At 37.4% G+C, this 27,507-nt stretch overlaps 1 protein-coding gene across 4 annotated transcripts in view; it reads left to right on the top strand.

Moving 5' to 3' along the window:
• NSMAF (neutral sphingomyelinase activation associated factor) overlaps positions 1-25,117 on the top strand; it is a 38,701-nt gene extending 13,584 nt beyond the window's left edge. For 2 of the 4 annotated variants that reach the window (XM_058820150.1, XM_058820159.1), the window contains exons 7-31: positions 1,885-1,956; positions 2,320-2,367; positions 2,493-2,545; positions 3,050-3,179; positions 4,984-5,055; positions 5,866-5,974; positions 8,025-8,201; positions 9,160-9,239; positions 10,602-10,692; positions 10,782-10,845; positions 10,963-11,014; positions 11,959-12,079; positions 12,346-12,477; positions 14,233-14,275; positions 14,732-14,895; positions 16,213-16,321; positions 17,701-17,759; positions 18,209-18,276; positions 19,883-19,950; positions 20,185-20,308; positions 21,024-21,107; positions 22,125-22,275; positions 22,663-22,765; positions 23,739-23,848; positions 24,771-25,117. In XM_058820150.1, coding sequence (XP_058676133.1) covers positions 1,885-1,956; positions 2,320-2,367; positions 2,493-2,545; positions 3,050-3,179; positions 4,984-5,055; positions 5,866-5,974; positions 8,025-8,201; positions 9,160-9,239; positions 10,602-10,692; positions 10,782-10,845; positions 10,963-11,014; positions 11,959-12,079; positions 12,346-12,477; positions 14,233-14,275; positions 14,732-14,895; positions 16,213-16,321; positions 17,701-17,759; positions 18,209-18,276; positions 19,883-19,950; positions 20,185-20,308; positions 21,024-21,107; positions 22,125-22,275; positions 22,663-22,765; positions 23,739-23,848; positions 24,771-24,865 — 2,379 coding nt within the window. In that variant the 3' untranslated portion in view covers positions 24,866-25,117. Of the gene's footprint in view, positions 1-675; positions 762-1,884; positions 1,957-2,319; positions 2,368-2,492; positions 2,546-3,049; positions 3,180-4,983; positions 5,056-5,865; positions 5,975-8,024; positions 8,202-9,159; positions 9,240-10,601; positions 10,693-10,781; positions 10,846-10,962; positions 11,015-11,958; positions 12,080-12,345; positions 12,478-14,232; positions 14,276-14,731; positions 14,896-16,212; positions 16,322-17,700; positions 17,760-18,208; positions 18,277-19,882; positions 19,951-20,184; positions 20,309-21,023; positions 21,108-22,124; positions 22,276-22,662; positions 22,766-23,738; positions 23,849-24,770 lie in introns of those variants that run through there. The other 2 variants (XM_058820167.1, XM_058820176.1) reach the window with 2 other exon arrangements.
• Positions 25,118-27,507: the final 2,390 nt, after the last annotated feature.

Genomic DNA, 27,507 nt, shown 5'->3' with positions numbered 1-27,507 from the left:
AAAACTTTTATTTTTCAGAGTTAATTCACTTTTTGGCCAAGAGTTGAAAAAGATAGAATTATATTTCTCAATGTTTTTGTTTAAGTAGGAAACTTCAAGAATGATGGAGTCTATAAATCCGTATTACTGTAGTGGACAGCAAAGAGACAAGAGAGGATCTCTGTTCTCTCAACAAGGGCTTTGGGTTGGTTTTGTGATTAGATCTGCCTCTGAACTAGTACTTAAAAGGTTTTTTTCTTTTTTTTTTTTTTTTATTCTGATAATTCTTCATGTGCTGAACCTGTTTTGTCTTCTAGTCCTTCTATGATCTGTTTTGCAGACATGTACAAGATTTATTAAGTATCAGACAAATACCTTATCTCATTGCCAACAAAGTGGAAAAGGAAAGAATCAGAAGGGTTGTTTGAAAAGCTCTTCTCTTCATTTTCTTCTACGTTATGATTCATCCACAGCTAAAACATTTCTGACAGTTAACCATCACAATTTACTCCGCTGAAGTGCAGTTTTTTCTCTGCATTTTAAAACAAGAAATCTAATTCACCTTCAATCTTTCCTGATTTTTTTTCTGTTGCTGCTAGATATCTTGTACTTGAATTGTTGCCAGTTCCACATGTCACTGAGTGCTGGAATTGAGTAATACTTTTTATCTTCCATGTCTTTCTTTGATTGTTTCAGATCAATTACAAAATACTGAGCTCTTGTCATTGAATATGGGTGGAGAGCTACAGAAACTGCTCACATAAACTGTCACATTGTTGGCTGTAAGCAATACTTGTAGACCATTCACTAGGATTTCTGGGAGCTGTGTTTTTTTCGTGATGAAGGAAAACAATGCTCTGGGTGAAATGTTGCTGGGCTTTTATCTAAATTGCTACTGAATTTAATGTCTCCCTATAATCCAGTTCCATTTGCTTTTTGAAGTATGCTTTCCTCTTGCATTTCTGTCAGTTCAGCTCAGATCACATACATTACCCTGAAGATCACCTAGATTTTCATGTCTTCCTTCCTTCAGTTAAAATTAATCCAGTTGTATCTACTGACCGATGTCTTGCTTTAGTCTTACTGATCACTTTGTTGCTTTTTTTGAAAGTCTAGCCTGAGAAATCACAAAATGCCACAGAAACATGTTGATACAGTTTTATACTGCATTCAGGGGTCATGAAAGTATTCAACAACCTTTGCTAAATATGAGTTGTGAGTAAAGCTAGTGCCAGTTGATCCATACACATACTTTTAATATACTTAAGTAAAAGCAGGAATGTCTCCTATAAAATTACTCTTAAGAAAGTTGGGAAAACTTTGTAGAAGAAAAATGAGTGTGCCACATAAGCTGGTTGATGTGTTAGTGAGGCTTTTGTGAATGACTAGTCAAAATAGACTGTGACTGGATTTGGGATCTTTTCAGCTCAAAACTACTTATGCAGATGAGAGTGACTAACTTTTTGAGCCTAATCTTTAAAGATTTGATGGGCTGGTGTCTTTCATCTATAAGAAATACAGTAGCTGTTTAAAATGTGTAACATGTCATTTGCTAGTTCTGTATTTGCATGTGTTTAAAATAGATGTCAAAATAGGCAGAACAGGTACTACTTTTCATTTATTGATGTTTGCACTACATTAACTTATTCACTTCAGAGCTGTTGTGCTGTATTGTATTAAACAACGCTGCACAGAGAGCTTTCCCCAGGGAAGATATATTTGTAAAGAAAAAACATCAACATCTGCTTTTGCAATTTTTGACATATAATACAATCTTTAATAGCATAATTTTACTGGGTTTTAGAGTTTTATTATTTAGGGGTCTTTAGTTTTCTTTACTTTAATTTTATTTTCCACTGAGTTATATTTGAAATTAATTAGTAGTAAATGTACTTTTAATTTTAGGGTAGAACAGAACATTTATTCCAACTGGATGTTGCTTGGAAAGTAGGAGATGTTGTACAAACTCTACATCAGGTATGTGGCTATTTGATATCCCTGCATAGTTCATCACAGCATCTTTTGATTTTTAGTGTAGAATTTTATTTGTACTCAAGGTGAAAACCTTGGATTATCTATTTTTAAAATGTGGACTTCAACACAGCATCTAGTTCTGACAGCTGTTGTAAGTGTCTCATATTAGCTCTCATTGTACAGGGCGGTGCTAAGCAAAGTAGTAACGTGGCAGTAGAAGTGAATAAATATTTCCTACTTTAAAAAGAAATCGTAATAGATCTTTTAGTATGCCATCACCAAGAAGGCTAAAACCCCTCCTGTTTTGTTGACTTCTGAGCTGTGTGGGACATCTCTGTGCAATTTCACTTAATGCTGATTGTTTAGCTTTACAGGGCTTCTTGTCTAGATAAAATGGGAGATCAAGCTGCCATGGTGAGTATCTGATTATTTCTAATATCCCTGCTTAATAATGAAATTGTGATATCACTGTTTAATAATGAACTTCTCATTGCATTTGAATCAGATACCATATTAACTTTTCTTTCCTTCCACATCAGATAACTGCTATATTACAATCACGCTTGGCTAGAACTTCATTTGATAAATACAGGTACTTTTCTAATCACTTTCTACTGGGAATCATTTTCATCTTGTTGGTTGATTAGTCTACTGCACTGATAGTTAGATGGCTGGTTGAGTTAGTCTAAGTTCTCTATTCAGAGAGTTAGCTTCTTAGTATTTTGAAGCACCTGGAATGTACAGCAGGAAACTCTGTTGAGAAGATAAATGTGTTACTTTGTCTCAAAAATGTTTCATTTCTCTATGAATTTGTTGCAATTGGGCACCAGTATATGCCAAATAAAACTATAGTTCGAGAGAAGACAACTGCCCTGAGACTGAAGCAGAATGTAGCAGTGTTCCTTTCTGGAGTGCCTGTTAAAGTGGTGGTGGTGGTCCCAAAAAAGAACTTTATTCCTGTGTAAAATAGGCTTACTGAAGTCCCCATTCTGATGTCCCAAGGCCATAAACTGACTAAAACCTTTCTAAGTAATTTAAGGGTGTCTCTACCAAAGTAAGAACTGGAGGTAAACTTACTCCTTTTCTTCACTTGTAGATTTCAAAGCATTTCTGAAACGCTGCATATGGAGTGTAAAGCAGAAATGGTGACGCCACTGGTGACTAATCCAGGGCATGTGTGCGTTAGTGATGCTAACTTGTACTTCCAGCCTCTTAATGGATATCCTGTAAGTGCCTCATAGATGGTCTTGCTTACAATGTGAGCACGCTGCCCTGCTAGTGGACAGTTTTAATTCTCTGTACTTTTTCTCTGAAATGCACCTAGAGCACATCTCCAAGGCAACTATTTTCAGTTATTTTTAGAAGGTCATTAGTTTTCCTTTGATCTCTGCTGCATTCAGTGTATCTCTCTCTCTCTGAGGCTTCATTCTGTGCTAACTTGCTTAAAGTTTACCTCCTACTGACAAAGCACAAAATGTCCTTTGCTCATGCTCTATTAATATTTGAAGATCACTATTTGTTACATTTCATTTAAGATAAATTTCTCCATCTTAGTCTGATACCTTTCCAACGTAGTGAGAGCTTTATATACATGTAGTTTACTTTGGGAGCTCTTAGCTAGGTTTTCTATTAAACTGACCATTCTTTCTCTGGAGGAAAACTGAGTGTCTGTTCCAGATGGATTATTGCTTTGGAACTTTGTCATAGAAACAGAAGTGATCATCTCAGCTGGCCATTGACTTAGCTATGATTCTGTGAAATAACTTTAATATGGACATGGGAGTAGCACAATCACCAGAAAACTTTAACTCTCAGATTAATTTTTTTTTTTTTCCAATTTACTTGTCAGCATGTGAGATTACATCAGCAGCCCTGGTGCTGCTCCAGCTGGGTATGACTGGTCCTACAGGCTAGTGGAGCACAGTCTGGGCGGGGATGAAGTACCAAGCTAGACCCATCCTCTAATCCCAGTGCTGAACTGCCAGTTCCCTCCCCAGGGCTGAGGGCTGGAGCATTACTCTTGTGCTCTCATCCACTGGTACTCTGTGGGAAAAGAAAGGAATCTGCCTGATTTGAGTGTCCTAAGGACAAGGAAAAGACAAGCAGAAGATTCAGGGAGTCTGGGGACTCAGACATGGGGAAAATAAAGGGAAAGCTCTGAGTGCTCTGAAAGGAACACTGAATTAGAGAGATAATGTCTGTGACAAGAGGAAGGAATGTTTGGAGCTAGTACAGAGAAGGGAAAAGGGGATTGGAGAAAAGGGGATTGGAGAAAACATCTTTGACAAAGGAGTAGGAATTTGGGGGACAGACTTTATAGCAGGGCCTTTTGCTATAGGCCAACGTTAAGAGTTTTAAACTAGAACAGGCTAGATTTTAACTAGGTAGAGGGAAATAAAGGTTTTTACAATGGGGGTGGTAAAACAATGGCGCAGGTTGTCCAGAGAGGTGGTGGATGCCCCATCCCTGGAAATATTCAAGGTTAGGTGGGACCACACTCAGAGTAACCTGGTGTAGTTAAAGATGTCCCTGCTCACTGCAGTGGGGTTGGACTCGGCAGCCTTTAAGGGTCCCTTCCTACCTGAATTACTCTGTGATTCGGCTGTGCTGGAAGTCCAAGCAAGGCGGAGGAGTTTCAGGGGGATTACGGTGCCATTCTGGTTCCAGGCGCCAGGTGGCAGCCTTGGCACGGTTTCCCGGCAGCCCAATGGCTCCCTTTGACAGAGTCCGTCCTGTTGTGCCCCTCTGGTGCGTGAGCGCTGCTACTGGGGACAGACCCGGGATAATGCACTGCTGCTTACCTGTTCCTAAACTGCTCTGCTGCTCGGGCAAAAACCAACAGCAAAGACAAGCTTCCTCTTTCTAACATAACTGCTTAGCATCACTATTCCACTGCTACAATAACGTGGATGGATATTGTTTTCATATTGCTAATATCTGTAGTCAAGAAAAACTTCAGATTTTCTGAGGAGGGTTAGGTAGAAGAACATAAACCTACTAGAATGTCTCCTCTTTTCTTCCCCCCCACAGAAACCAGTTGTACAAATTACACTGCAAAATGTGCGTCGCATCTATAAAAGAAGACATGGGCTGATGCCACTGGTAAGCTCAAGTATTTATTTTATTTTATTGTCTTGCTGTATATATGGTTTCTTAAAGAGACCAGCTGTAACAGTCTGCATTAGGTAAAAGCCATGTGTTCTTAAACTCTGTATTAAATGATCAACAGTACTCAATGATCCTTTCCGGTGTTTTTAAGTGTTTCCTTTTCCTGTACTGTCAAAAAGATGAAAACAGAGTGGATTCTGACAAGGAGAGAAACTTCTTTCATAAGCAGTCAGCATAGGAGAAGGGAGTACCATTAGGGAGCAATTAATTCCATTTATCTCAAGCACCTATCATGGGACAGAATGGATTTCTCTCTCTTGGTGTATTTTCTCTGGATTGATTCATGGAGGAAGTTTTGTCACTGTTTCATATTGAGACTAATGTGAAGTGATGATTCCTGCTGTACATGACTGAGGAATGTCAGGAGCTCTGCAGTGAAACCTCAGTTGTGTGCTTTCAGTAGTAGCACTGAAATTTCAATCTTGTAGAATTTTTTTGTCTCAAAACACATTTAAACCAAATATACTTTTTTTTTGCCTAAGTGAATGGAATGATGCAAAGAATTAAATGCCTATTACCTAGGCTTAATCAATCCAGACAGAGACAACCTATTGGCTCAGTGTAAACTGAATGCTCTTGTGATTTGAAATAGAAAATTTAGTATGTTAGATTTTGTGGGCAAAGCTGCTACCCAGTATAGAGTTATGAGACTTATTAGTAACTGGAACATTCTGTTAAAAACTACAAGTACTACAGCTTGTTAATGATTGCTCTCATTTGTTTTCCCCCCCTTTAACATTTCAGGGACTTGAAGTATTTTGCACAGAAAACGATCTATGTTCTGACATCTACTTGAAATTCTACAGCTGTCAGGATCGAGATGAGGTCTATCGCCTTATTGCAAAATATATAGGTTTGGAGTATTTATTTATTAATGTAGTGTGTAGTACCTTGGGAAGGGAAATTTGCCTGGATTTTGCTCTATTGGTGCATGGGAAGAATGAGAAAAATAAACAGATATATAGGCTGTAACAATTTTTAATAGAAGTGAGCAAAGATCAGAATGATGTTGTGAAATGGCACCACTTTGGTTGTGTTTGAAGAGCTGAGTGTGAAAGCTGAGGAGGCATTATTGAGGCAAAACTAATTTTTTTTAATTTGCAACTTGATATACACTGTCATTTAACATCCCCCTTTCCCCCCTTCAGAAAAAAACCAAAACAAAACAAAAATCAAACAAATGAAACAAAAAACCCCACAAAATACTGTCTTCAAAGTAAGGGATAAATAAGATCCACTCAGCTAAATTGTGTTTTGCTGAAAAAATATAGACTAGCTTGTGTGTGGATCCCCCAAGGACTCAGTTAAAACCCTGTTGAGAAACTTCCTGTAATAGTTCGATTTCCAGTCTACACAAAAGTACCTGAAATTTTCTCAGTCTTAGGAGTGGTTAATGAAAATTACAGTTCTGAAACAGTTGAGTTCTCATTTCTAATAAATCTTGTATACATTAATTCCTAGAAAGTGATGGTTATTTTTTTGCATATTGTAAACAGAAACTTCCTAAAACGCGTGTGTCCTGGAGAAAAAAGGGAGAAAAAGGCTGAGTTTTTCTGTAATTTGAAACATTGAAATACATATTTACTGCCAATATTGAAAATGTTTATGTAAATTTTGTGCTATTTTATTATTGTACCAGGACTCTGGTTCTGTTTCAATGAATTCACCTAAATATCAGTTGACATTTCCCTCCTGCTTCACAAAGAAAAATGGAAAGACCACAAAGGAATGATAACTTTATTTTAGAACTGTTTTAATATTTTATATTTTTCTTTGGAAAGGAAATAGATTCTGATATCATTTTCTCTGTTGTTAAAATACCTGCATGCTGTTACCCTGCTTCAGACTTTTTCTGGATAATTTTCTAAGGTGAAATTTCAAGATGTAGATGAAAATTATGATGATGTTGGAGGTTAGAAATAAAAAATGGTGAGCCCTTTCCCTAGAAGTGTTTTTAGCACCTCGGTATCTCTCTGGCAGCAGAAGAGCCTCTCTTTGAATGTGCTAATGTTTTTCACTTTACTAGAATTTAAAGTCCTAAAGTGAAGGAAATACTGGACTATGTCTTTCCAGTGAAGGAAAGATGGGAAAATGTCTTTCCATCCTATGCTGAAATAGAGGCTAAAATAGAGGCTTGCCATAATCTAATCCAAGTTTCTTTCTTTCCATCATGCCATGGGTGCCGTCCTTCAGTTCTATTTCAGGCACTTGCCCAGGTGCTGTATACAGAATCAATGGAAGAAAGTTTAAAAGTAAATAAATAACCCAGTTTTCCAGCAGCATACCTTCACATTACAGCTAATAAGCAGGGTAGTGCAGTTTGAATGTATTGAACTCCTGCCTATACTTCAAAGAGAACTCCAGGTGCATAATTCTTAGTTTTTTGAGTTTGGGCCAATTTTCTTTTCATCTGCTCTGTTTCAGTGGATGTGAAATTAAATCCTGTTCATGTACATACATGACTTCTTTCCACAAGTTACTGATAGTGGGTGTCCTTGGTTACAGTAGGAAAATATATTTAGTTTTTTTCTTGACTCAAGCAGAACTGCTTCTAGAAATTTGAAATCCTAAAGGTTACCAGCTTGCTGAGAGATGTTCATGGTCTGCAAATATTTTTCCATTCCTATGTAAATATTCATCCATTCTTACTGTGTTTGGTTTCAGCACTCCTTCTTTATGATTTTTTTTTGGCCAAATGCAATTCAGACCCATGTGCAGAGATATTAAAAAATGTGTCGAGTATGGTAGCTGTGGCAACACGAAGTTGCCAGTTAATTCTGACTTGTTCTTTTAAGAAACTGTGCCCTTAATTGTTTTACAGTATCTTGCATAATATTAATTGCAGTATAACTTGGGGGCTAAACTCCAAACCTCCCAGCTCTTAATGTTTTATTTTATTTCAGAAAATCATATTGCAGAGCACACAGCTGAAAGTTATGTGTTGCAGTGGCAGCGAGGACATATATCAAATTACCAGTATCTTCTCCATCTCAACAATCTGGCTGATAGAAGCTGCAACGATCTCTCCCAGTATCCTGTATTTCCTTGGATCATAGCAGACTACTCTAGTTCAGTGTTAGGTATGTGTATATGGAAAAGCACCTTACTGCATCATGACCAACCTGGAATGTGGGGGGGGGCATTTACACTGCATAGACTTGATGTTACATCAAAATGAACCTGGCATTAGTGGTCTTGAGTGTTTTCTTGTGGCCCCTCTCCTTTAGCTTAGGGGACAAAATATCTCACCTTTTTCTGTTAAGTACTGCACTCCTCAGATACAGAGTATGTACCAAACATCTGCTGGCTTGCTTTGCAGATCAGTAGTACTGAGCATTCAGTGACACTGTGATTCTTATAAATGGAAAAGAGGCAGTAAAATTACTTTTTTTTTTTTTTTAACAAGTTAGATGCACTGAAATGTGTAGAATCCAGGTGTTCTTTTATGATTCTTAGCATTGCAGATTGAATGCAAGAGGCTGACAAGGCTTGTGCCTGAATAGGCTCCTTGATTAAGGGTCTTAGTGCAGTTTGTGTTGGGATTTTGTCCTTTTGAAGATTGTGTCCCTCTGCAAGAACCAGAATAGGGGAAGCTTGTGGTATTCATCAGCACCTGCTCAAACACTTCAATCCAGTTGTATGGTGGGACTTAACTGTAGCCTGACAGAGTGGTTAATGAGTAGAAGAAGATGATACCAGCTGCTTTTGTTCCTTTGGTAGCAGTACCTTGATTAGGTGATACTACTTGTAATAACTGCCCCATAGATTAACTATTAGTTCTTCAGCAAGAGGTTTGAGATTATTCATACTTGGAAGGAAGATGAATAGCTATTTACAGTAAGACTTTATGGGATTGCAGCTAGTAGGGAGGGAGAAACTTACTGGAGGGGTTCTGTGTTGGCTTTTGTTTGCTTTGTTGCTGCTTGGATAGGCTGGGGGGTTTTGGTTTGTTTTTAAATATTGATTAGAGTACATTAAAGTCTAGTAGAATGCTTGGAGTCTATAACCAAGCAGTTGGTTCTGTTTTTTTTTTTTAAGATCTGACAAAGCCTGAAACATTTCGTGACCTTAGTAAACCAATTGGTGCCCTGAATAAGGAAAGGCTGGATAGACTTGTGGTATGTATATCTTGGTATTCATATGCTGAACATTTTGTGCCTTGTACATATTGGCAATAAAAGGAGCTTTGTCCAGCAAGCTTTGGGAATTATGTCTTAGGAGTTATTCTATCAAAAGTTAACTATAAACTTTATCAAAAGCAAACATACCTGTAACCATTCCACATTTATTTTCCAGCTTAATTTAATCAGAACTGGTTTTGTCAGTACTAATTTAAAATTATTTGAATCCATTTTCTCTCTCTTGCTACCTTTTCATACATATATACTTTTGAAAGTTTTGCCTTACTTTTAAAATAATATTCCAAAATCCAGTTAATGTATATATGGTGGCACTGAGATGCTGTAAACATATGTGAATTTATGAAACTTCAAAACCCATGGATTTAAGTATGTAATGTAAAACACATGTTTGAAAGAAATAAGAAAAAGTAATAGAAATCTTAAGTATTTCCATTTAAGAAAAATACTGAATTTGAAGGAGAGAACTTTAAAGGGAGGAAATTTGGATCCATGGAGGTCAGAGCACTAATTTGAAAATACTATATACCTATATATAGGTGTGCCAAGTTTTTTTATTTCTCAAGGCAGGCAGGCTTTCCTTTCATAAGCTGTCAAACACATACTTAGAGACTTTGAAGGTCCTCAGTTATTTGGCTTTTAATTATTTGTGTAAAATTATTGTCTTCTATGGAAAGTTAATTATTGCAAAATAATTTATGGGACATTAGAAAAAAATGCTGCCAGAATAACTCCATTATATTTATAAAAAAAGATTAAAATATTTCAAAATCATATAGCTTCCTAAGATTCTGGAAGGCAAGAGAATATGAACATTATTGTGTTTACAGTAACAGTAAATAAAGTCTCCCTTCTAAGGTCTGACTTCCTTAAATTGTTATTAGCTTCATGCTTCCTGCAGTAAAAGTCATTCTGTTTGTATTAAGCTACATTTTAGAGTAATGCATGGGAGCTTCAGACAGGAAGGAATCTCCCAGGCTGATGGAAGTCACTATGTTCTTCCATACTCTCATGAACAAAAAGGAAGCACTTCTTTGTTTGCACTTCTTTGAATTTGAGTCACTGCAGTTACATGTTAAAGTGAGAGAGGAAAAAACCACTGAAACCCTGATAGTTTTGGATGATCAATTATGACAACTATTTTGTCCTTGATTTACTGCTCTGATTAAAGCTGCATGGATATTAGAACTTAAATGTTTATTTTATCATTGGAAGAAAAATTGAGGGTGGGTGGTCCTAATCTGTGCCTTTAAAAAGAAACAGTGTGTATGTGTTCAGAATTGAGGCAAAGCAGCAGTGCTGATTTGAAACAGACATTTCTTTCTTCTTCCTATGCTGCAGAAACGTTACCAGGAAATGCCAGAGCCCAAGTTCATGTATGGAAGCCATTATTCTTCGCCGGGTTATGTTTTGTTTTATCTCGTTAGAGTTGGTAAGGCACCTTTTATATGCTCTCTGAGCAGACACCTCCAAAGCAGACAAGGCTTGGAGCAAGCTGATGCTGTTTTTCCTTCTCCTTAGCTCCAGAATACATGCTCTGTCTGCAGAATGGAAAGTTTGATCATGCTGACAGAATGTTCAACAGGTTTGTTTACATTTTGTCTATAACTAGGCTGGTTTGTTTTCAGATATGCATCAATGGGGAGTACAAAGCCTTAAAATTTTTTCTTTAACAAATGTGTGATTGATCTGTCTTATCTAGCATTGCAGAAACCTGGAAAAACTGTTTGGATGGTGCAACAGATTTCAAAGAGGTAAATAAATGGCTGGAAAGTTATCCAAGTCTTCTCATCTGTGCTTAGCTTTCTCATGTACTGTTGATTTGAGAGTGTTTGATTGGAGTGTGTTAGGTTGTTTTTCGTTGTTGTTTCTGCTTTTCAGTTGTATGGGTTTGGTTTTTGGTTTTTTTGTAAGGCTGGTGTCTGCATTTTATGAGTCCTTTATTAACTGTATAATAATCCCATATCAACTCCATGTTTGCTCATCTGTGCCTGATTTCTGGCTTTTAGTTCAACAGAAGTACAATGTGAATGTTAATGGAAATACATGGAAATTACCAGAGTGTGGATTAAGGCTGAAAAGAAAATTTTATGTATTGTCTGCTGGAATCTTGTAAGGATTGGCTATATTGCAGTGCTTCATCCAGAGAATGAAGAAGAAACTGTAGAAGTACTGTCTTGGGTTTTTGAGCCCTGAGAAACCCTAACTTGTAGAATGTGTTGAGAAGAATAAACTGTCACATAGTAAATACTGTTAAACTCCTTTATCAAAGAAACATTAATACAGTGATGCTTTTTTAAAAAATAGTCTAGAGTTAATGGTTAGATATGGTGGTATTTAAATAATTGGTTTAACCTCTGAAATTTGTCATAATTTTAGTTTTATTCTAGATTTTAGTCTTGACTCTTACTTGATGTCTTAAAAATGAGAACATAGCTATGCAATAATTCTAAAGATACTCATAGATGTTATGGATTCATATGTCACACATTACTTGTTAAAATGTGTGCCACTCTGAATTTAGCAGTTTGGCTCAGAGAACTGTCTTGTAGGGAAAACCTGGAAAGTCTGCCCAACTTCAGGGCTTGACATATGAACTTTATTAACTTTCTTTCCACTGAATGATATGTTTAAGCGATGAAAGCTAAACTAATATCAAAACTTGGTTGTTTTTTTTGTTTGTTTTTTAAAATTCCAGTTGATTCCAGAATTTTATGAAAATGATTCTAGTTTTCTAGTAAATAGTTTGAAGTTGGACTTGGGAAAAAGGCAAGGTGGAAAGATGGTTGAAGATGTAGAGCTTCCACCTTGGGCATCAGGTAATAATAGTCAAACTTCTTCTATTATTAATTAAATTCAAGATTGTTGGAATCATTGTTCTTCCTCAAAAATGTCCATTCTGGTTTCTTCTAAATGAACTCTTTCTATAAAGCACTAACATAATAAATAGGTGCTTTTAATTTTTATAAGAAAATTGACATTAATGTGGGGTGTTTTGTTGGCTTTTTAAGAATGAGGAGGAAGAGAAATGGATGCCAATACTGAAAGGGATATTTTCTCCTTTAATTAACCTGTATCTTGTCAGGTCCTGATGACTTTCTTCAGAAGTGCCAAGAGGCTTTAGAAAGTCCATATGTATCAGAACATCTTCATGAATGGATTGACATCATATTTGGCTACAAGCAGAAAGGAAGTGAAGCAGTTGCAGCTCACAATGGTAAATACACATTTATAGAACTAGCAAAAATAGGGGATGCCTCAATTAGGCAGGAATGGTAAATCACAACATATTTGTAATGCTTATTTTGTTTTGAGTGTTCAGAACTGTGCTTTGAATGCTTGATCCTTACTGGAAATAGTGACTTATCTGGCAGTAAGTGATTTGTATCTTTGAAGATGTGCTTCAGAGGGTGGACAAGATGATTCTGTAGCATTGCTGGGAATTGCTTGCACATCATGGTGTGGCAATATTGTATGGAATTAGTGTTTCCCAATTAAAAATGGAAACCTGCAGGGTCTCCAGATAAACATGGATTTAGCCTTCCTCCAGTGTAATTTCAGTGGGAGAATTTCAATACAATTTCCCCCTCCTCCTGAGAGAATTGTTAAGGGAAGGAATGGGCTAATGGGCTCCAGGTCTTTGGAGCAAGAATGAAGGAAAAAGTATGTGTTGGTTCTGAAATGCCTAACTGCATGTGAGACATTTCAGTGTTTGCAACCTTACTCTGAACATGTATCTAGCCACTATGGGGATCCCCTTTACAAAGGGGGATGTTGTTATGTTACTGCTGTGTAATTGTGTTTATTTACACCTAATAGTATTACCAATGATTAACTTATTCATTCAGTCTGGTATTTTAGCTGTGTATGTTACTACCCAATAAGAAAGTGCCCTCTTTTAAAAAAAAAGTAGCAGATCCGATTTTTAGGGTGTTTATTCCAAAAACCCTGGTCCTTTTGACGGATTTCTAGTAACAGAAAATGTTGAGATAGTTTGCACTTAAAGATGTAATAAGTTCAGAAAGAAAACCTTCCTACAACAGTGGTGAGGGTAGGAATAAGCAACATTTTGATACTTGGCACTAATTCCAGGGAAAGATAGTTTCTAATTTCTAGTTCCAGGGAGAGATAGTTGAGATAGCAAGGATTGTTTTGCTGGGGCTTGTTTGGTTTTGGGGTTTTTTTGCTGTTTGGTTGGGGGCAGGTTGGGTTGTTTCCCTGCTGTTCATTTCTTTCCAGTGCACTTTCTCTACATGTCCTTAACATATGATTGGCTATATTTTAGAGCTGTGGGGTTTGGCATTCAGTCATACTGTGAGGATAAGTGTCAATTACAATGTACCACAGACTTTAAATACAGTAAATCAGCATGTAAATTATGGCATCTATATTTTTACCTCTCAAAAGAGACCACTTTTTATGCATAATGCTGCTTCTGATGCAGTATGGATTTTTATTAGCATAATGAATTGCAGACATTTAAGTAGATAAGAGAGTCAGAAGGGATCTGTGTATGAATGAACTTTGGTCAAAGTAAATATTCTTAAGCAGCAGCCTCGAAGTCATTTGCGTCACATCAATTCACCTGGAAAGGTGAATACACAGATCTTTCTGATCATTATTTATTACTTTCTGTTCCCTGTCTGAAAATTAACCAAGGATCCAGTTATGCAACTGTGCTTGCTTTCTTATTTATCTGTTTATATATTTATTTATTGGGGGTAGGTATTGAAGCTTTAGGAAGCAATCCTTCCTCTATGAAAGTACTAATTCCTTCTGAAACTTTCTGAAAATCTCTTGGAAGTCCTAAGATTTTTCAGGTAAAAAAAAAACAGGATTAAAATGTAAGACCTCAAACTCTAATGCCTGCTGAAATAGCTTATTTGTGAGTAAAAATGCAGCTCTGTTTGTAGGAGGACAAACAAAATGAGCCTTGTATATCCACATTGTACAAATAAACTTTTTTTTCCAGTGTTTCACCCATTAACTTATGAAGGAGGAGTGGATTTAAACAGGTAATTAACAAGAATCTGAATGTTTGTTAAAGCAGTTAGCTAAGTTTCTCAGTATCTCTCTAGGTTCTCTGCCAGCTGTAAAAGGGCTCTGTACATGAATGGTGTTGCTCTTCCATTTTATACTCCCAAATATGCAGAGAACCAGCACCATATTCTCAGTTTTAGTTTTCATTGAAAGACTGTTTCTTAAGCATTTCTTCAGTCTGGCTTTTCTGGAAGTGTTTGATTTTTCCAGTCATCGAGAATATTGTTATTTTACAAAAACAAAGTTATATTTTACATAAACAAAGTTATGAAGCTGTTATGATTGTAAATCTTCAGTAAATCAGTTCTGTAAGAACATGAGATGATCTGTAGGGCTGTAGTAACTGCACACACAGTTCCATGCTTTTGGGGAAGGGGAGGGGAAAAAAGTACTTGCCTCCATGGCTTAATTATATATCTTGTTTTGTAAAGTATTATGGACCCCAATGAAAAAGTAGCTCTGCTGACACAAATCCTGGAGTTTGGACAGACGCCAAAACAGTTGTTTACAACCCCTCATCCTCAAAGGAAAATTCAGAAATTGAAAAGCTTGTCTCGAACATCTAGTCACAGCACTTCCATAGCTGAGTCTCCAGGTAAATGTTTAATAGATAAACTAACAATGTGAAGGATTTGTAATTTTGAGTAGTTTCTTTCTCCCACAGGATGTCATTATACAACTCTCTTGGCTACTTTCCCTGTAAGGCAACTCAAGATAAATCCATGAACTAAATATTAAAGAAAAACAAAACCAGACCAGTTTCAAATTTCAATATACAGGTGTTGCCCTGTATTTTGCCTTCTCTTCCAGTGGTCTCCTCTGGGACTGTTGCACCTCTGCTTCTGAAGCTGTGGGAGGGCGATCATCCCTGGCCTTTCCTGACACTTTAAATTCAAGCTGATGTGATGGCAGTTTCAATGGCCATATCTGCAGGCATTCTAAATGATGTAAATATTTGTTTGGGTTTTTAACAGCAATGTCTTAGGGGGGTAATTAATTAATTAGCTTGATCAAAGTAAACCTTAAGAACTTAAATTAAGCATCTGAATTTTTTCTCCTTTTCCATGACTTGAATGAAAATCTGAAAGGACATATTTTTCCCCCTATACTGTAGGGACAGAGTTGATTGAGTAACTTTCTTCTAGAAAAGGATTGTAATGCCCTCACAGGCATTACAGTTGCCATTCAAAGCGGGACTTAAACCACTTCACCAAAACGAAGATGCTATTGTCTTCATAAATTATATAGTGATTTAACTATAAATTGGGCTGAAGATTCAGCCCAGGTATCACTTGGAAAGATCTTTCTCATTTGATTGTCTTCAATTCATTTACCATTTGATGGCCTTGACTTTGAAGCAGAGGAGTGACAATGAGGGCTACTTAGCATGGCAACCTGTAGCATCCAATGGCAAGAGGAGCTTTGAGAGTTGTATGGGGTGATAGTAATGGTCATGTATTAAATAGATTTGCTGTCTAAGTCATTATTTCATTCATCAGTGTTTTCTCTTGAGTTTGACCATTTTATAATTGACATCTAATTATCTCAGTTTTGTTGCATTTTTAATCCCTTAACTTTTGCAACAGTGAAATGAAGTTGTGACACTCTTAACATAATGCAATAGAATAATAAAAGCATATGCTTCATTGTAGCAGTAAATGGCTTCTCTAGTTCTTTTTCTTCTGGAAAGGCCTTGATGTTTCAAAGGACATCAAAACATTGCTGCAGAGTTTTTAGGTTTCCATTTTTTGTTTGTTTGTTTTCCATTTCCTTTGGATTAGTCTAACAATCTTATTCCTGAAACTCTGAATGATTTCTGTAATGTCATATTTATGTCAGCTACGTAGGTATTTGAAATATGTCTTTTTATTTTCTATTTGTGATGGAACTTTATTGTGGCATTTTATTGCAGTTTCTCCAAATGAAGAATCATTTGAAGATTTGACAGAAGAAAGTATAACACTTGCCTGGAACAATATTGCCAAACTAAAATTAGATACACAGTGTAAAATTCACAAAGAGTAGGTACTATTCTTTCCAGTCAAAATTCTCAAAATTCTTTCACTGAATTGGGGGCGGGGGGGTGGGGGGGGGGGGGTGGAAATCTCTGTGTCAATCTGAATGATGGGTTAGGGTTTAAGGTAAATACTTTTTTTTTGGAGACGACTCAGTGATTTGATTATGCAAGATGAACTTGAGTATAGGATGGATTATGAATCCAGAGAAGGTATTTGTCAGCTTGATTTTTGCTATTGTTTTTCCTTAGCTCTAGATCTGTATAGGTTCATTATCATTTTAGTACCTGAAGCAGATATTGATTATTCTTCTCTAAAACTGATAACAGCAGCCAGATAAAGACTCCAATTTATTTTTTTTTCATAACGTCAGGAGCACAAACTTCATCCCATCAGATTTGAAAGATTAAACACTTAAGTTGTTCCACTGTACACCTCAAGCTGTTGCTGCATGAGCAGTTTGCCAGGTCTCCAGCTGTAGGTTTTTAGTTTATCTGGGTACCAAACTACTGTTCTGGTGGATTCCTAGGGATTCAAGGGTCAGTAGGGGCTCTTTTCAGGCGAACTTTGAAAATATCTAATAATGAACAACATCAGCTATGTGTTAAACAACAGGTTTTCCTTTGCCCCCATCTCTTGTCCTAGTGACTGGGCTGGTTAAGAGGATTTCTTACTACTGTGAGTCCAGCTACTTTCTTGGTGACTATAATCGAATCTAGGAAAACATTATCATGTCCCTAAAACAAGGTAATATTTGTAGTGAGAAATCTGTTACCAGATTGTTAGCATTAAAAAAATCTTGATCCTGAAAAGAGACTCAAATTTCAGCTTCAGATTATTTTTATTACTTTTTTTTCCTGAAGACTGCTGAGAAATAATGAGACGCAGAGCTGTGTAACAGAACTTTGGCTGTGCAGTGTGCTCTGTGCTTCCTAATTCCCTGACATAAGCTTTGTCTAAAGTTCTTCCTGTAGTGACTTTGTCAGTGTCAAATTAAAAGAGAAAAAAAAGTGCAAGTTCCAATTCCCTACACTTGAGGTTTTCAGTATCTGCTTGTAGGCAGCTTCCTGATTATTTGTAGCTAATCCAGAACTGGAAAAGCTAAATGTGAAACCATTTATCTTCTCACATGGGCAAGTCCCTTCTGATGCAGATGGAGTTCTTATGGAGCACTATAGGGATCCTGTCCTGGTGTTTCACATTTTATGCCAAGGTATATTTTTGTCTCTAGGCAGGTAACACACCACTGTAGTGTTTTTAATCTCCTTGAATGTCTTAGCTCTTACAGAGCTCAAGTAACAGATTTCAGCTGTAGTCTATTTACAGTATGGTGGTTCAGTTTCAAAATCTATGAAGTTACCCACAAGCTTACTTGTATTAAACAGGGCAATTACTGGAATAGCAGTCACTTGCAATGGGTCTTCTGTTTTCACTACATCCCAGGGTAAGTCTTGCACAGGTATTTACCACAACCTGCAGGGTAAATGCAGGTTAATGTTGTTTTTTTAACAAAATGGCATGAAACTGAAATATGTATCTGATGTAATTGAATACCTTAACTATATGAATTTGCTTAGTTTTAGATGATTTTGACTAAAGCATTTCAATATTATCGAGGCTCGGAAGATAATTTCAGTGATAATAATAATGGAAGTTTGTCCAGTTACATACCAGAGTTCTCTTAGAGTTTGATGAGCATGTGGTAGTCCATCTGTAACTGGTACAAAACTGGGCAGTTCCAGGCCCAAGTCACAAGCCTTATAAAGAGTTTCTCAGAGACTATGAGAAACCTGTGTCTGTTTTTCATACTAAGATATTCAAGCAGGAGCAAAATTATTAGCTTCCAGAATATAAAATAGTCTTTTTATTTTCTATTTTGTCCCTTATCCCCAGATTCAACTTTGAAGATGTTTTCCAGAGACTCGAAAACCATCCAGAGAAGTGTGTCCTTTTCAAACATGGTAGGCTGCTGTCAAAATAAGAATGAGATGATTGGGAATCCTCTGAAAGCTGCTCATTTAGATGGCTCTTAGCATCCATCAATGCATCTTTTCTTTCCCCTGCCTACTCAGTTGTATTGTGTGTGAATAATTTAGCAGAGTGAATTGAGACTCTCTCAGGCCACCAGAGAGACAGAGAACATTCTGCAAATATGGGGAAGAAGCATTAAATGGTTACACTGTCTCTGTTCTGAGTTGCCCTGCTATCCAGAGAAGAGCTTGTGGTAGACAGTCTGGCATGAGCAGGGATATCTTCCTGAGCAACCTTGAACTGCCATTGGGACCAGAATTTCAAAGTTTAAATTCCACCACATGCTCACACCAGCATTGCCTTACTGCACCCAAGTGTTGGAAGCCTGAGTCAGCCAGCAGAGAAAAACCAAGCACAGGGAGTGGAATCTGTGCTGGGTGAAAATGAGCCATCCTTCCATGAGCAATGATCTCAGCAACTTGTGAACAACACTTTCCCTCTGCTCCTAAAAGAGTTGGGAAAGGGATTCTGAATTTGATTTTCTGTGATTGAACACTGTGGCCAGACCTGGGTTACAAAGATACACTCCCAGTTGCCATATTCAGTCTCATTGGTGCAAGACACCAAGATACATCAGTTTTCTGTCTATCACCATCTCTAGGGGGATCAAGAATGGCAAATGTGTTGTCCAGACAGAAGCCATAACATGCTCTGACTGGTCCCCAAGTAAGTTGCAGGATCAAGACCCTATGGTCTGCCATGGGGCACACTAGCAGGTGAATCTAGACACATCAATTCCTAATCTTCAGCAAAGGGAAATTTGGGAACATTGCTTCTTGGCACTGTGAAAAGGGAGCTCTTTGACTGCTAAGCCAAGTCTGTTTTTCATGAGGAGGCTTTGTGTACTCTTATTCTTTTCCCCTATAGTTTTAGTGCTGATCTAAACACTTCAAGCAATGTTAAAAGGAGTAGTGTTCACAGTCCAGCAGGTTATTGTTTTTCAAACAGACCTAAAATATGACCAGTAATGACAGCAGGTAGAAGCACTGGGCTGATTGTTGGTTTTTTCCGTGCCATTCCTAGTGACAGTAATGTAACTGAGCAGGTACCTGTAAATAATGTTTCTTGTTCAAAGTAGTAGGAATCAGACAGTTGTATTTCTTCTTTGAAAGACCTGAGCTTTAGGTACTGAGATAAGTACCTGTGATGGAGAACAAACATCAAAAGAATCTGCATTTTTAGTTTCTGTTAGCTATTTGTGTCTAGAATTTAGAGCAGCTTACAAGATGAAGAGCTGACCCACTTACTTCTGAGTGAGGAATTACATACCATGTGCTTGAAATACGAGATTCTTTAGAAAGATTTATCAGTTCTGAATGTATTTCTGAATGTTTCTGCTACCTTTATTTAATAGAGATTAAGTATTCTTGATGTTCAGTGTCTAGCCTCTAAGGTTTTTCTTGATCAGTGTTCATATAACATCTGCATGTTATTTTTATAGAAGATTAAAATGCTTCTTGTTCTCCAAAAGCATGTTAATGTACTTGAACTGGATTTGGGGTAAGAAATTGAGTAATTTTTTTTTCTTTCTTGCAGGCTTTATCATCTTGTCTAATCTTACCAGGAGATACCACTGTCATAAGTTCTTCATGGGACAATCATATGTGTGTATTTACTTTCTGTTGACTTTATTTAATTTCATGGAGTGCTTTGGCTGCTATGTTTATGGTTTTAGATAATGATACAGAAAACCATCACATTTTTAAAACACAGTGTCTGTATTTCTGTTTTTTCCCACTAGATTTCTGTTAGAAACCACAGAAACAAAGTTACTTTATTTAAAAGAAAAACCCTTAAGTTTTACAAAATGTAATGCTTTTATAACCTTTCTCTGTTAGATATTTTTATTCAATTGCATTTGGAAGACAGCAAGATGTCCTGTTGGGCCATGATGATGCAGTCAGCAAGATCTTTTGGCAAGATGGGCGCTTATTTTCTGCATCTTGGGATTCCACTGTGAAGGTTTGTACATGTGACTGTTACAGTTACATGACTATTTATAGCCAGCACTTTGTAATATTCAGCCTGCCAAATGCTTTGAGGTGTTTGTACCTTTGTACTAGAGTAATAAACTGGCTAGTATCACAGTAAGTTTATTTCCAGAGCTTATTCTTCATTTAGCTTTAGCTCAACTGTTTCAAAGCTAAAGTGTTTTTTTTTCAGGAAATTTCATTCATTATAACTTACTGTAAAAAATGAGGACTCGAGAAACTGGAATGTTTTGTGACTTTGGCGATTCTGTTTCTTGGGTGGAATAGATTTCTAAAATGTTTAATAATTTTTTAGTTTACATTCTTCAGCTAAGAGAAGCAGAAACTTGCTAATCTAAAGAGCATGCCTACAGTTAGGTGGAAAGATAATTTGGAAGCTAGAGACGGGAAAAACTTTCCCGAAGCCTGCTGTGTACGATTTTTTTGGTAAGTACACATTTAGTGCAGTGATATACCCATGCTTAGGTAGGCTCTGTAGGGGATCTGGAGTGAGCAGAGTTGTGTTCACCATGTGGCTGTGCTTAGGGTAGAGGAGTTCAGGTGCCATTGCTGTACTCTGCCACGCAGGCAAGGCCCACAGTGAACACAAGCAGCCCCGCCTTGTAATGTGAGAGTTCAGCACTGAAGGAACCCATCTGGGGTTATATTACTGCTTTCTTGAACAAACACAACTATCTGTGTTGTAGGTGTGGCACTGTGTTCCTGGAGAGACCTTGAGCAATAAAAAACACCACTTTGAACTGCTTGCACACTTAGAACATGATGTCAGTGTAAGTATGTTGATGCAGTGTCTGAGAACAAGAAAATTAATTGATGATTTAAATCATGATCTAGTGGTAAAGCACAAAGATTGGGTTAGGGGCTGAGGGGTGTATTTTGGGAAATGTGTGTAGGGGCTTTTTGTTTTGTTCTGGGATTTTCACTGTCTGATGGTTCTGCACCAGTGTTCCAGGCTTCCTGGGTTGAAAGGTCCATTTCTTGGGACTGAAGCACCAGTATAAACAGAGGTTTCTTCATTTGTCTTGCTCAGCATTCAAGCTCAGAATTCCTATGGGGGGCAGGAAGGATTGGGTGGTTTTGTTTGCCTCGTGGCTTTTGAAAACAGATTAATCTTTTTTCAAGTGTTTTGATTGTTAGTTTCCTCTTAATGTAAGGAAAGCAAATGAAAAAGAAATCCTGAATTGTTTACCATGCTGTCATGGTAAATATCTTAACGAATTTCACTGTAAATATACAAACACATTGTGTGCAATGCATCAGTAATGTGTAACTGCATACTTTTGTTTATGGCCTCTAACATCAGTCTGTGAAGATATTTAAAATGACTATGTTCTAAACCTTCCTAAGAGTTAGTTTTTAAATAGATCACAACGTTGGCAAATACTGAAATGGTTCTGATAGCATTTAAGAACTGTACCCAAGAGAACTGGAAACAGCTGATGGGTAGGAAGTTTTTTAAAAGTTAAAAATTTTACCCTTAAGGGTAGAGTCTAGCAGTTAGATGGAGAGCATTGGTACTAAAAGCAATCTGAAATGTCACTTAGTATTTCTGATTCTGCAAAGCAAAAGCTTTTTAAAAGGTCTTTAAAGTGACCTATTTTTTCCTCTTATAGTTTGGATTTTTCATACTTGTACCTAATTAAGGGTGTTGAGAATTAAATTCAAGGCTTTTCATAAATAAAATGTCCTCTTAGGGATAATGGGCTTGTTTTGTGTATGTTTAAAACCTGTCTCAAGATGGCTTACATGAAAGAAGAGGGGGAGTCATGGGATGTTTAACTTCCTAGGTAAATACAATGGACCTTAATGCTGCAAATACCATCCTGGCATCTGGAACCAAAGAGGGTACCATTAGTGTTTGGGATGTTACTACAGCAACAGTGTTGCACCAGTTGCCACATCATTCTGGGACTGTATTTCATGCTGCTTTTAGTCCTGGTAGGTTGGATTTCAGTTTTTAACGTGCACTCTTGGGAGTTTCAGAGGGAATCTTATTATTAATACCATATAATATATCTTTCTTATTGGAATTACTGCTTTAAGGGGGATGGTGAGATGTTTTGGATTGTCACACATCTCCTCTGTAAAGAATTTAATTGTACACAAGGCCATGCTAGGCTGCAGACCAGCCATCTAGACTCTAAACCAATCTTGTTTATCTTTACTTGCTTAGAGACTTAATTTCCAGTAAATTATTTATAGATATATAGGTGAGGTAATGTCACATCCAACATGCTGATCACAGAGGGCTTTGCCAACTGGAACGGAATGTCTGAACATGATTTTTCTTGTTGTTTCTTTTATTTGCTTCCTTCTTTTTTACAGACAGCAGACATCTACTGAGCACAGGGGAGGACTGTTGTTTTAAAGTAATAGATGTACAAACTGGAATGCTTGTATCTTCTGTGAGCACTGAAGAGCCACAGAGGTAATGCTGAGAACATGCAGGTTATGGAGCTGGCTGGAGATGGCTGGTGACAGCAGAGTGGGAAGGGCCGTAATACTGGGAACTGTGTTTTATTGAATCACTTTTTAGAGTGAAAAGACTGACATTCTAGCATTCTAGCATTATGATCAAGCTTTCCAAACTGGGGCAAAATCAAACAGCTCTCTAAGTAAACAACTTTTCAACAACTGTCATGTCCCTTAAAGATGATGGCAGCTGTAGCTAACCAGCTCTTCCAGCAGCTGAGCTACTGAAATGTCTAACAAGTTGAGTTTTCTTATTTAAATAATCTGTCACTAATAGTGATTTTTTTGGGTTTGTTGTGGAAGTTTTGTTTTAATGTTTTCTTTTTTTGATAGTCTTAAAAAAGATTGGCTTTTAAAATCAAAGACCAATCACCTTTTTCCACCAATTGAAAAGTATACAGTTATTTATGGTTTATCAGATAAACAGATGGAATGCTTACTCAGTTACTGGAGTAAAAATATAGCAGCTATACATGGAATACACTTCATTTTTTTTTTTTTTGTGGGTATACATAATTATATATGCTTGTTCACATATATTTTCACTAGTTATTTACCTGAAAGTCATCTTTGCTTTTTTTTTAAGTGATGGTTTCAGGAATATGAAGTGTCAGAAGTGAAAGTGGTGGTTCATGAGAGCACTGGGATATCACACATGTGCATAGCTGACTGGGCCCTCTTCTGTTATGGAATTGTTTCAAACTCTGCCAGGGGAAGGCCTGGCTTGGGTCTAGGGCAGTCACAGAACCAAGACTGGGTCATGGATCTTTAAAATAATTTGGGAATAATCTTTCCAGAAAGACTGTGTTAAAAGGTAGTTTCCTTTGGTTTCATATCTCTATTTCCAGTTCTTTTTTGAGCTAGTTTGGAAATGTCTGGCTGTCACCATGCAAAAGCTTGACATGAACTAATCTCAGATTTACTTGCAGGTGCTTCAAATGGGATGGAAATACCATCTTATCAGGATCTCAATCTGGTGAATTACTGGTTTGGGACCTTCTTGGAGGAAAAGTTACTGAAAGAATCAAAGGACATACAGGTATGCCTGAACTATTCCCATTCTCAAACTGAATGTGAGATTCCTATTTTCCAGCTCTTTTAGCACTGAAAAGTTTAAGAGTTATCTGCTCAGCCAGCTTGCTGTTCCTGATGTCAGCTTTACCTGAAACACCAGAATTAGAAGTAGGTCCATGTAAGCCTCCTAGGAAATCAAGTAAGAATGGAGGAATATTGCTTTGTAGAAGACTGGCCAAAGGGAAATGACTTTCAATTTTTCTAATTACCACAACATTGCAAAAGTCAACATTTTTCTGACTGTACTGTATTCTTTGCCACAGTCTGTCCAGGCTGAGTCTAACAACGTTAGGTAAAGTTCTCTAGTAAATTCGTTTTGGATGGGGATTTATAGGCAGATTAAATGTATCTATATAGTCTCAGTGTATCAGCAACCAGGATGTGTGGGGAAAACTACCTAAGTTTTACTAAGTCAAGTTTTTAAGGCTATTTAACTAAGAACAGTTGTTTCAAACTTCCCTGCTGTAAGTTTTACACTGGAACTTGACCTGTGGAGAGATAATTCTGTAGTTGGGGATTTTTCAGAAGTGGCCTTCTGAGGCATACGCTACAAGATGTGAATACGCTTTTACCATGAAAATTCCAAATGTCAGTGAAAAAGCTCATTCTCCATGAATGCTTTCCATAGTTGCCATCTGCATTCTACGTAGCAGTGATGTCCCTCTAGTACCAAAAGTCAGCTGAGGCAATGGAGCATGAGATCCTTACTATGAATAAGAGCAGCTACCTAGGACCCTACTAAAATTCCTCTTAGCAAATATGGTGTCAGTGTAATCCAATGCTCAGACTATGCTAAACTCTCTCAAAGAAAGATCTCTGCTGTCATCTCGAGTACCACACTTACTTGCATTTGGATTTATTTACTTGTTTGTGATTTTGTTTCCCAGGTGCTGTAATGTCCATGTGGATGAATGAACAGTGCAACAATGTTATTACAGGAGGGGAAGACAAACAAATCATGTTCTGGAAACTGCAATATTAAGTGCCTTTCCCTCCAGTCATTTAAATGAACTCTAATTTTAAACCAAACCTTTTAAAGGAACTTAACTCTGTGCAATGATGGCTGCTGAAGTTCAACCAGATAGGAAGCTTTGTTCAACCACAACTTTCTATGTTATGTTGACTTCACTGAGAGCTTTTAACTTCCATAGAGTATGCATTTGTTTTTCATGGACTATCATATTGAAATTGCTTGTGTAAAATGATATGAAATAAAAGACTTATTTTTCTGTAATTAAAGAGCTCATATTTTGCAGTCATTGTTGGATTTACATGGAATGTATCATAGCTTGCTGTTTGAACTGCTTTGAAAGAAGAAGCAGCATGTGCATTCTTAATTTAAGCCTTTTAGGGTGTGTGGAGCTTAATGCTCTCTGTCATGTGCAGTCAACATTTCTTCTTAGTGGAGATGCATGTGATTATATATCCTGCTTTGAACACTGCAGCAGCTGTCCCCAGTCTGGGCTCCTGACAGTCCTTAGCTGTGCCTACTTGCAAAGGCATACAGCACAGTAAGAACAAATTCTCTCTGGCTTTTTCTTACTTAAAACCAGCACTAATGTATTGGTCTGAAAAGAAAACAAGCATAAATTTGATCTTCTAACAGACCAGATACACATATATGTGTTGGGATAAATATTCCCCTAATCCTGTGCCTGAAGTTGAAGCATAAAAAACTATCACTCCTTCTTTTCCTCATTTTTATTACTATCTTTTTCTCTTAGTAATCTTCAGTATTTTCATGTTTTGTTTAGTGTTCCCAACCTTCTTTAACTCAAATCTCCTTTGAGATGGAATTTCAGTATGGCATTTAAACAGAGCTCCAGTTCCTGGGTTTATCCAAGCCCCCAGTTGTCTTAACCCAGGAACAAAGCAGTGTTGCACAAGGATTACTTTCTCTGTAGGACTTCAGGGTATCTTTTCCTGGGAGGAGCTGTTCTGAAGTGAAAGACTTGAAATATTTAAATTGTTTAAGTGAAGTATTTAATGGTTTATTTATAGCAATAAGCATTTGCATTTGTAATGCTGCCTGAGTATGACTGAGGATCTATTTATTTCTCTGCTGGTCTTCCCTACTGCTGGTGTTGAGGTGTCCTGGCACTGTGTCCAGGGGAAGTGTTCTACTGAACTGTGTTCAGTCAGATACCCTGCCTTGGGTTTGACACCCAATGCCTATCCAAGACACAGCTGTTTCTTGGTATTGTGAAACAATCAGCTTGTGGTTAGGTGCTGTTCTGTCATTCCCCCAGTCTTCTATTCTATTATGCCAGAGTGTGAGCTTATTCTTCAGTAAGGTAAGGCTATTAAACCAAAGTGGTATTTATTTCAGCTGCACTACTCTCTTGGCTTAGCAGATAACTATTTTTATGTTATCAATGAGTGTGTGTGGTGAAGCCACACATGGTGAAAGGCTAAGCCATACCATGCATGCCTGCTGTACCAATCTTAATCTTGCAGGAGAATGTTTGGTGTCTGCCCTGTTTCTTCACCTTTAAATTTATTTCCCAAACATATCTGTGTGTATGCAAACGTGATTCTTGTACACTTGCCTGGAAATGGCTTGGGTGAATTCAGGATTGTCCTTTGTCACTAGGGGGCCTCCTGCTGAGCTAAAGCAGATGAAAATAACTCAAACCTGAGGAAGAAGCAGAAGCTTCAGGGTCAAACTCACCAAGACATCATATTCTTTTGATTAAATATGGATGCATGGTATGCATAGCTCTTGAGTGCAGCTGAGGTTACCTTGTGCTGTAAAGCATGCTCACAAAACAGAGCCCTCACCCTGCTCCATTGCCTAAAGCAACCATAGCTTTTTAAAGGGGAAAAATCAAGTTAACCCTGTTGACTGGATACTTCCTTCCAGTTCCTCTGTATTTATGTATATGCATATGTATATTTAATCATAAGTTACTCTCCAGTGCTAGCTAATTTCTGCCTTAAAACAGGAGCTTTTTGATTATCCTTTTACTTCTGGTTGCTATCTGCTATAGCTGGAAGTTCTTGTACTGACAGTCTACCACTGTTTTTTCCAGTGGATTGCCCCAGTAGTTCCAGCAATCTGGTTGATAACAAAAAATATAAGTATTGTCATTTTACATTCCCTTAACATATTGTTTTCTTGGTTTACTCTTTTTTTCAGTTTTAGTTTTAGTGTGATTTGTTTATTTTGGAGTCACAAGATTTAAGTAACCAAATGCCACTTGTTAAGCTGTAAACAGAGTTTTAAAGCCCAATTACATCTATAATCAGCCCTTGCTGACTCATCTGCTCCTAAGTTAAAACTGGTTAGAAGCAGAGATCAGTGTCTGGGCTCCAGGGATTTCACAGCTAAGCAAAGGAGCTTGGCAAAGCCCTCAGAGATAACTGCAGGCACAGGGCTAGGCCCATGAGGCTGAATTATACCAATGCTACATGAAGCCAACAATTACTGCCAGTGTAGGCTTGCCACAGTGGTTCCAGAGACCATCATTTAGTAACCAAACAGTCCCATTAAATTGGCTTGCAGGATGAATTTGGTCACCTCTCCAGCCTGAAGTGCTGTAATGGTTTTCTCTGGGTTACCGTAACAAAGAAATTCATTTGAGAAACAGCAAGCTACATATCAAGACACTTCTTCACTGCTGA

Source organism: Ammospiza caudacuta, chromosome 1, assembly GCF_027887145.1.
Source record: "Ammospiza caudacuta isolate bAmmCau1 chromosome 1, bAmmCau1.pri, whole genome shotgun sequence".
Taxonomy (NCBI): Eukaryota; Metazoa; Chordata; class Aves; order Passeriformes; family Passerellidae; genus Ammospiza; species Ammospiza caudacuta.
The sequence above is the reverse complement of the archived record's forward strand: the minus strand, read 5'-3'. Positions and strand labels throughout refer to the sequence as shown.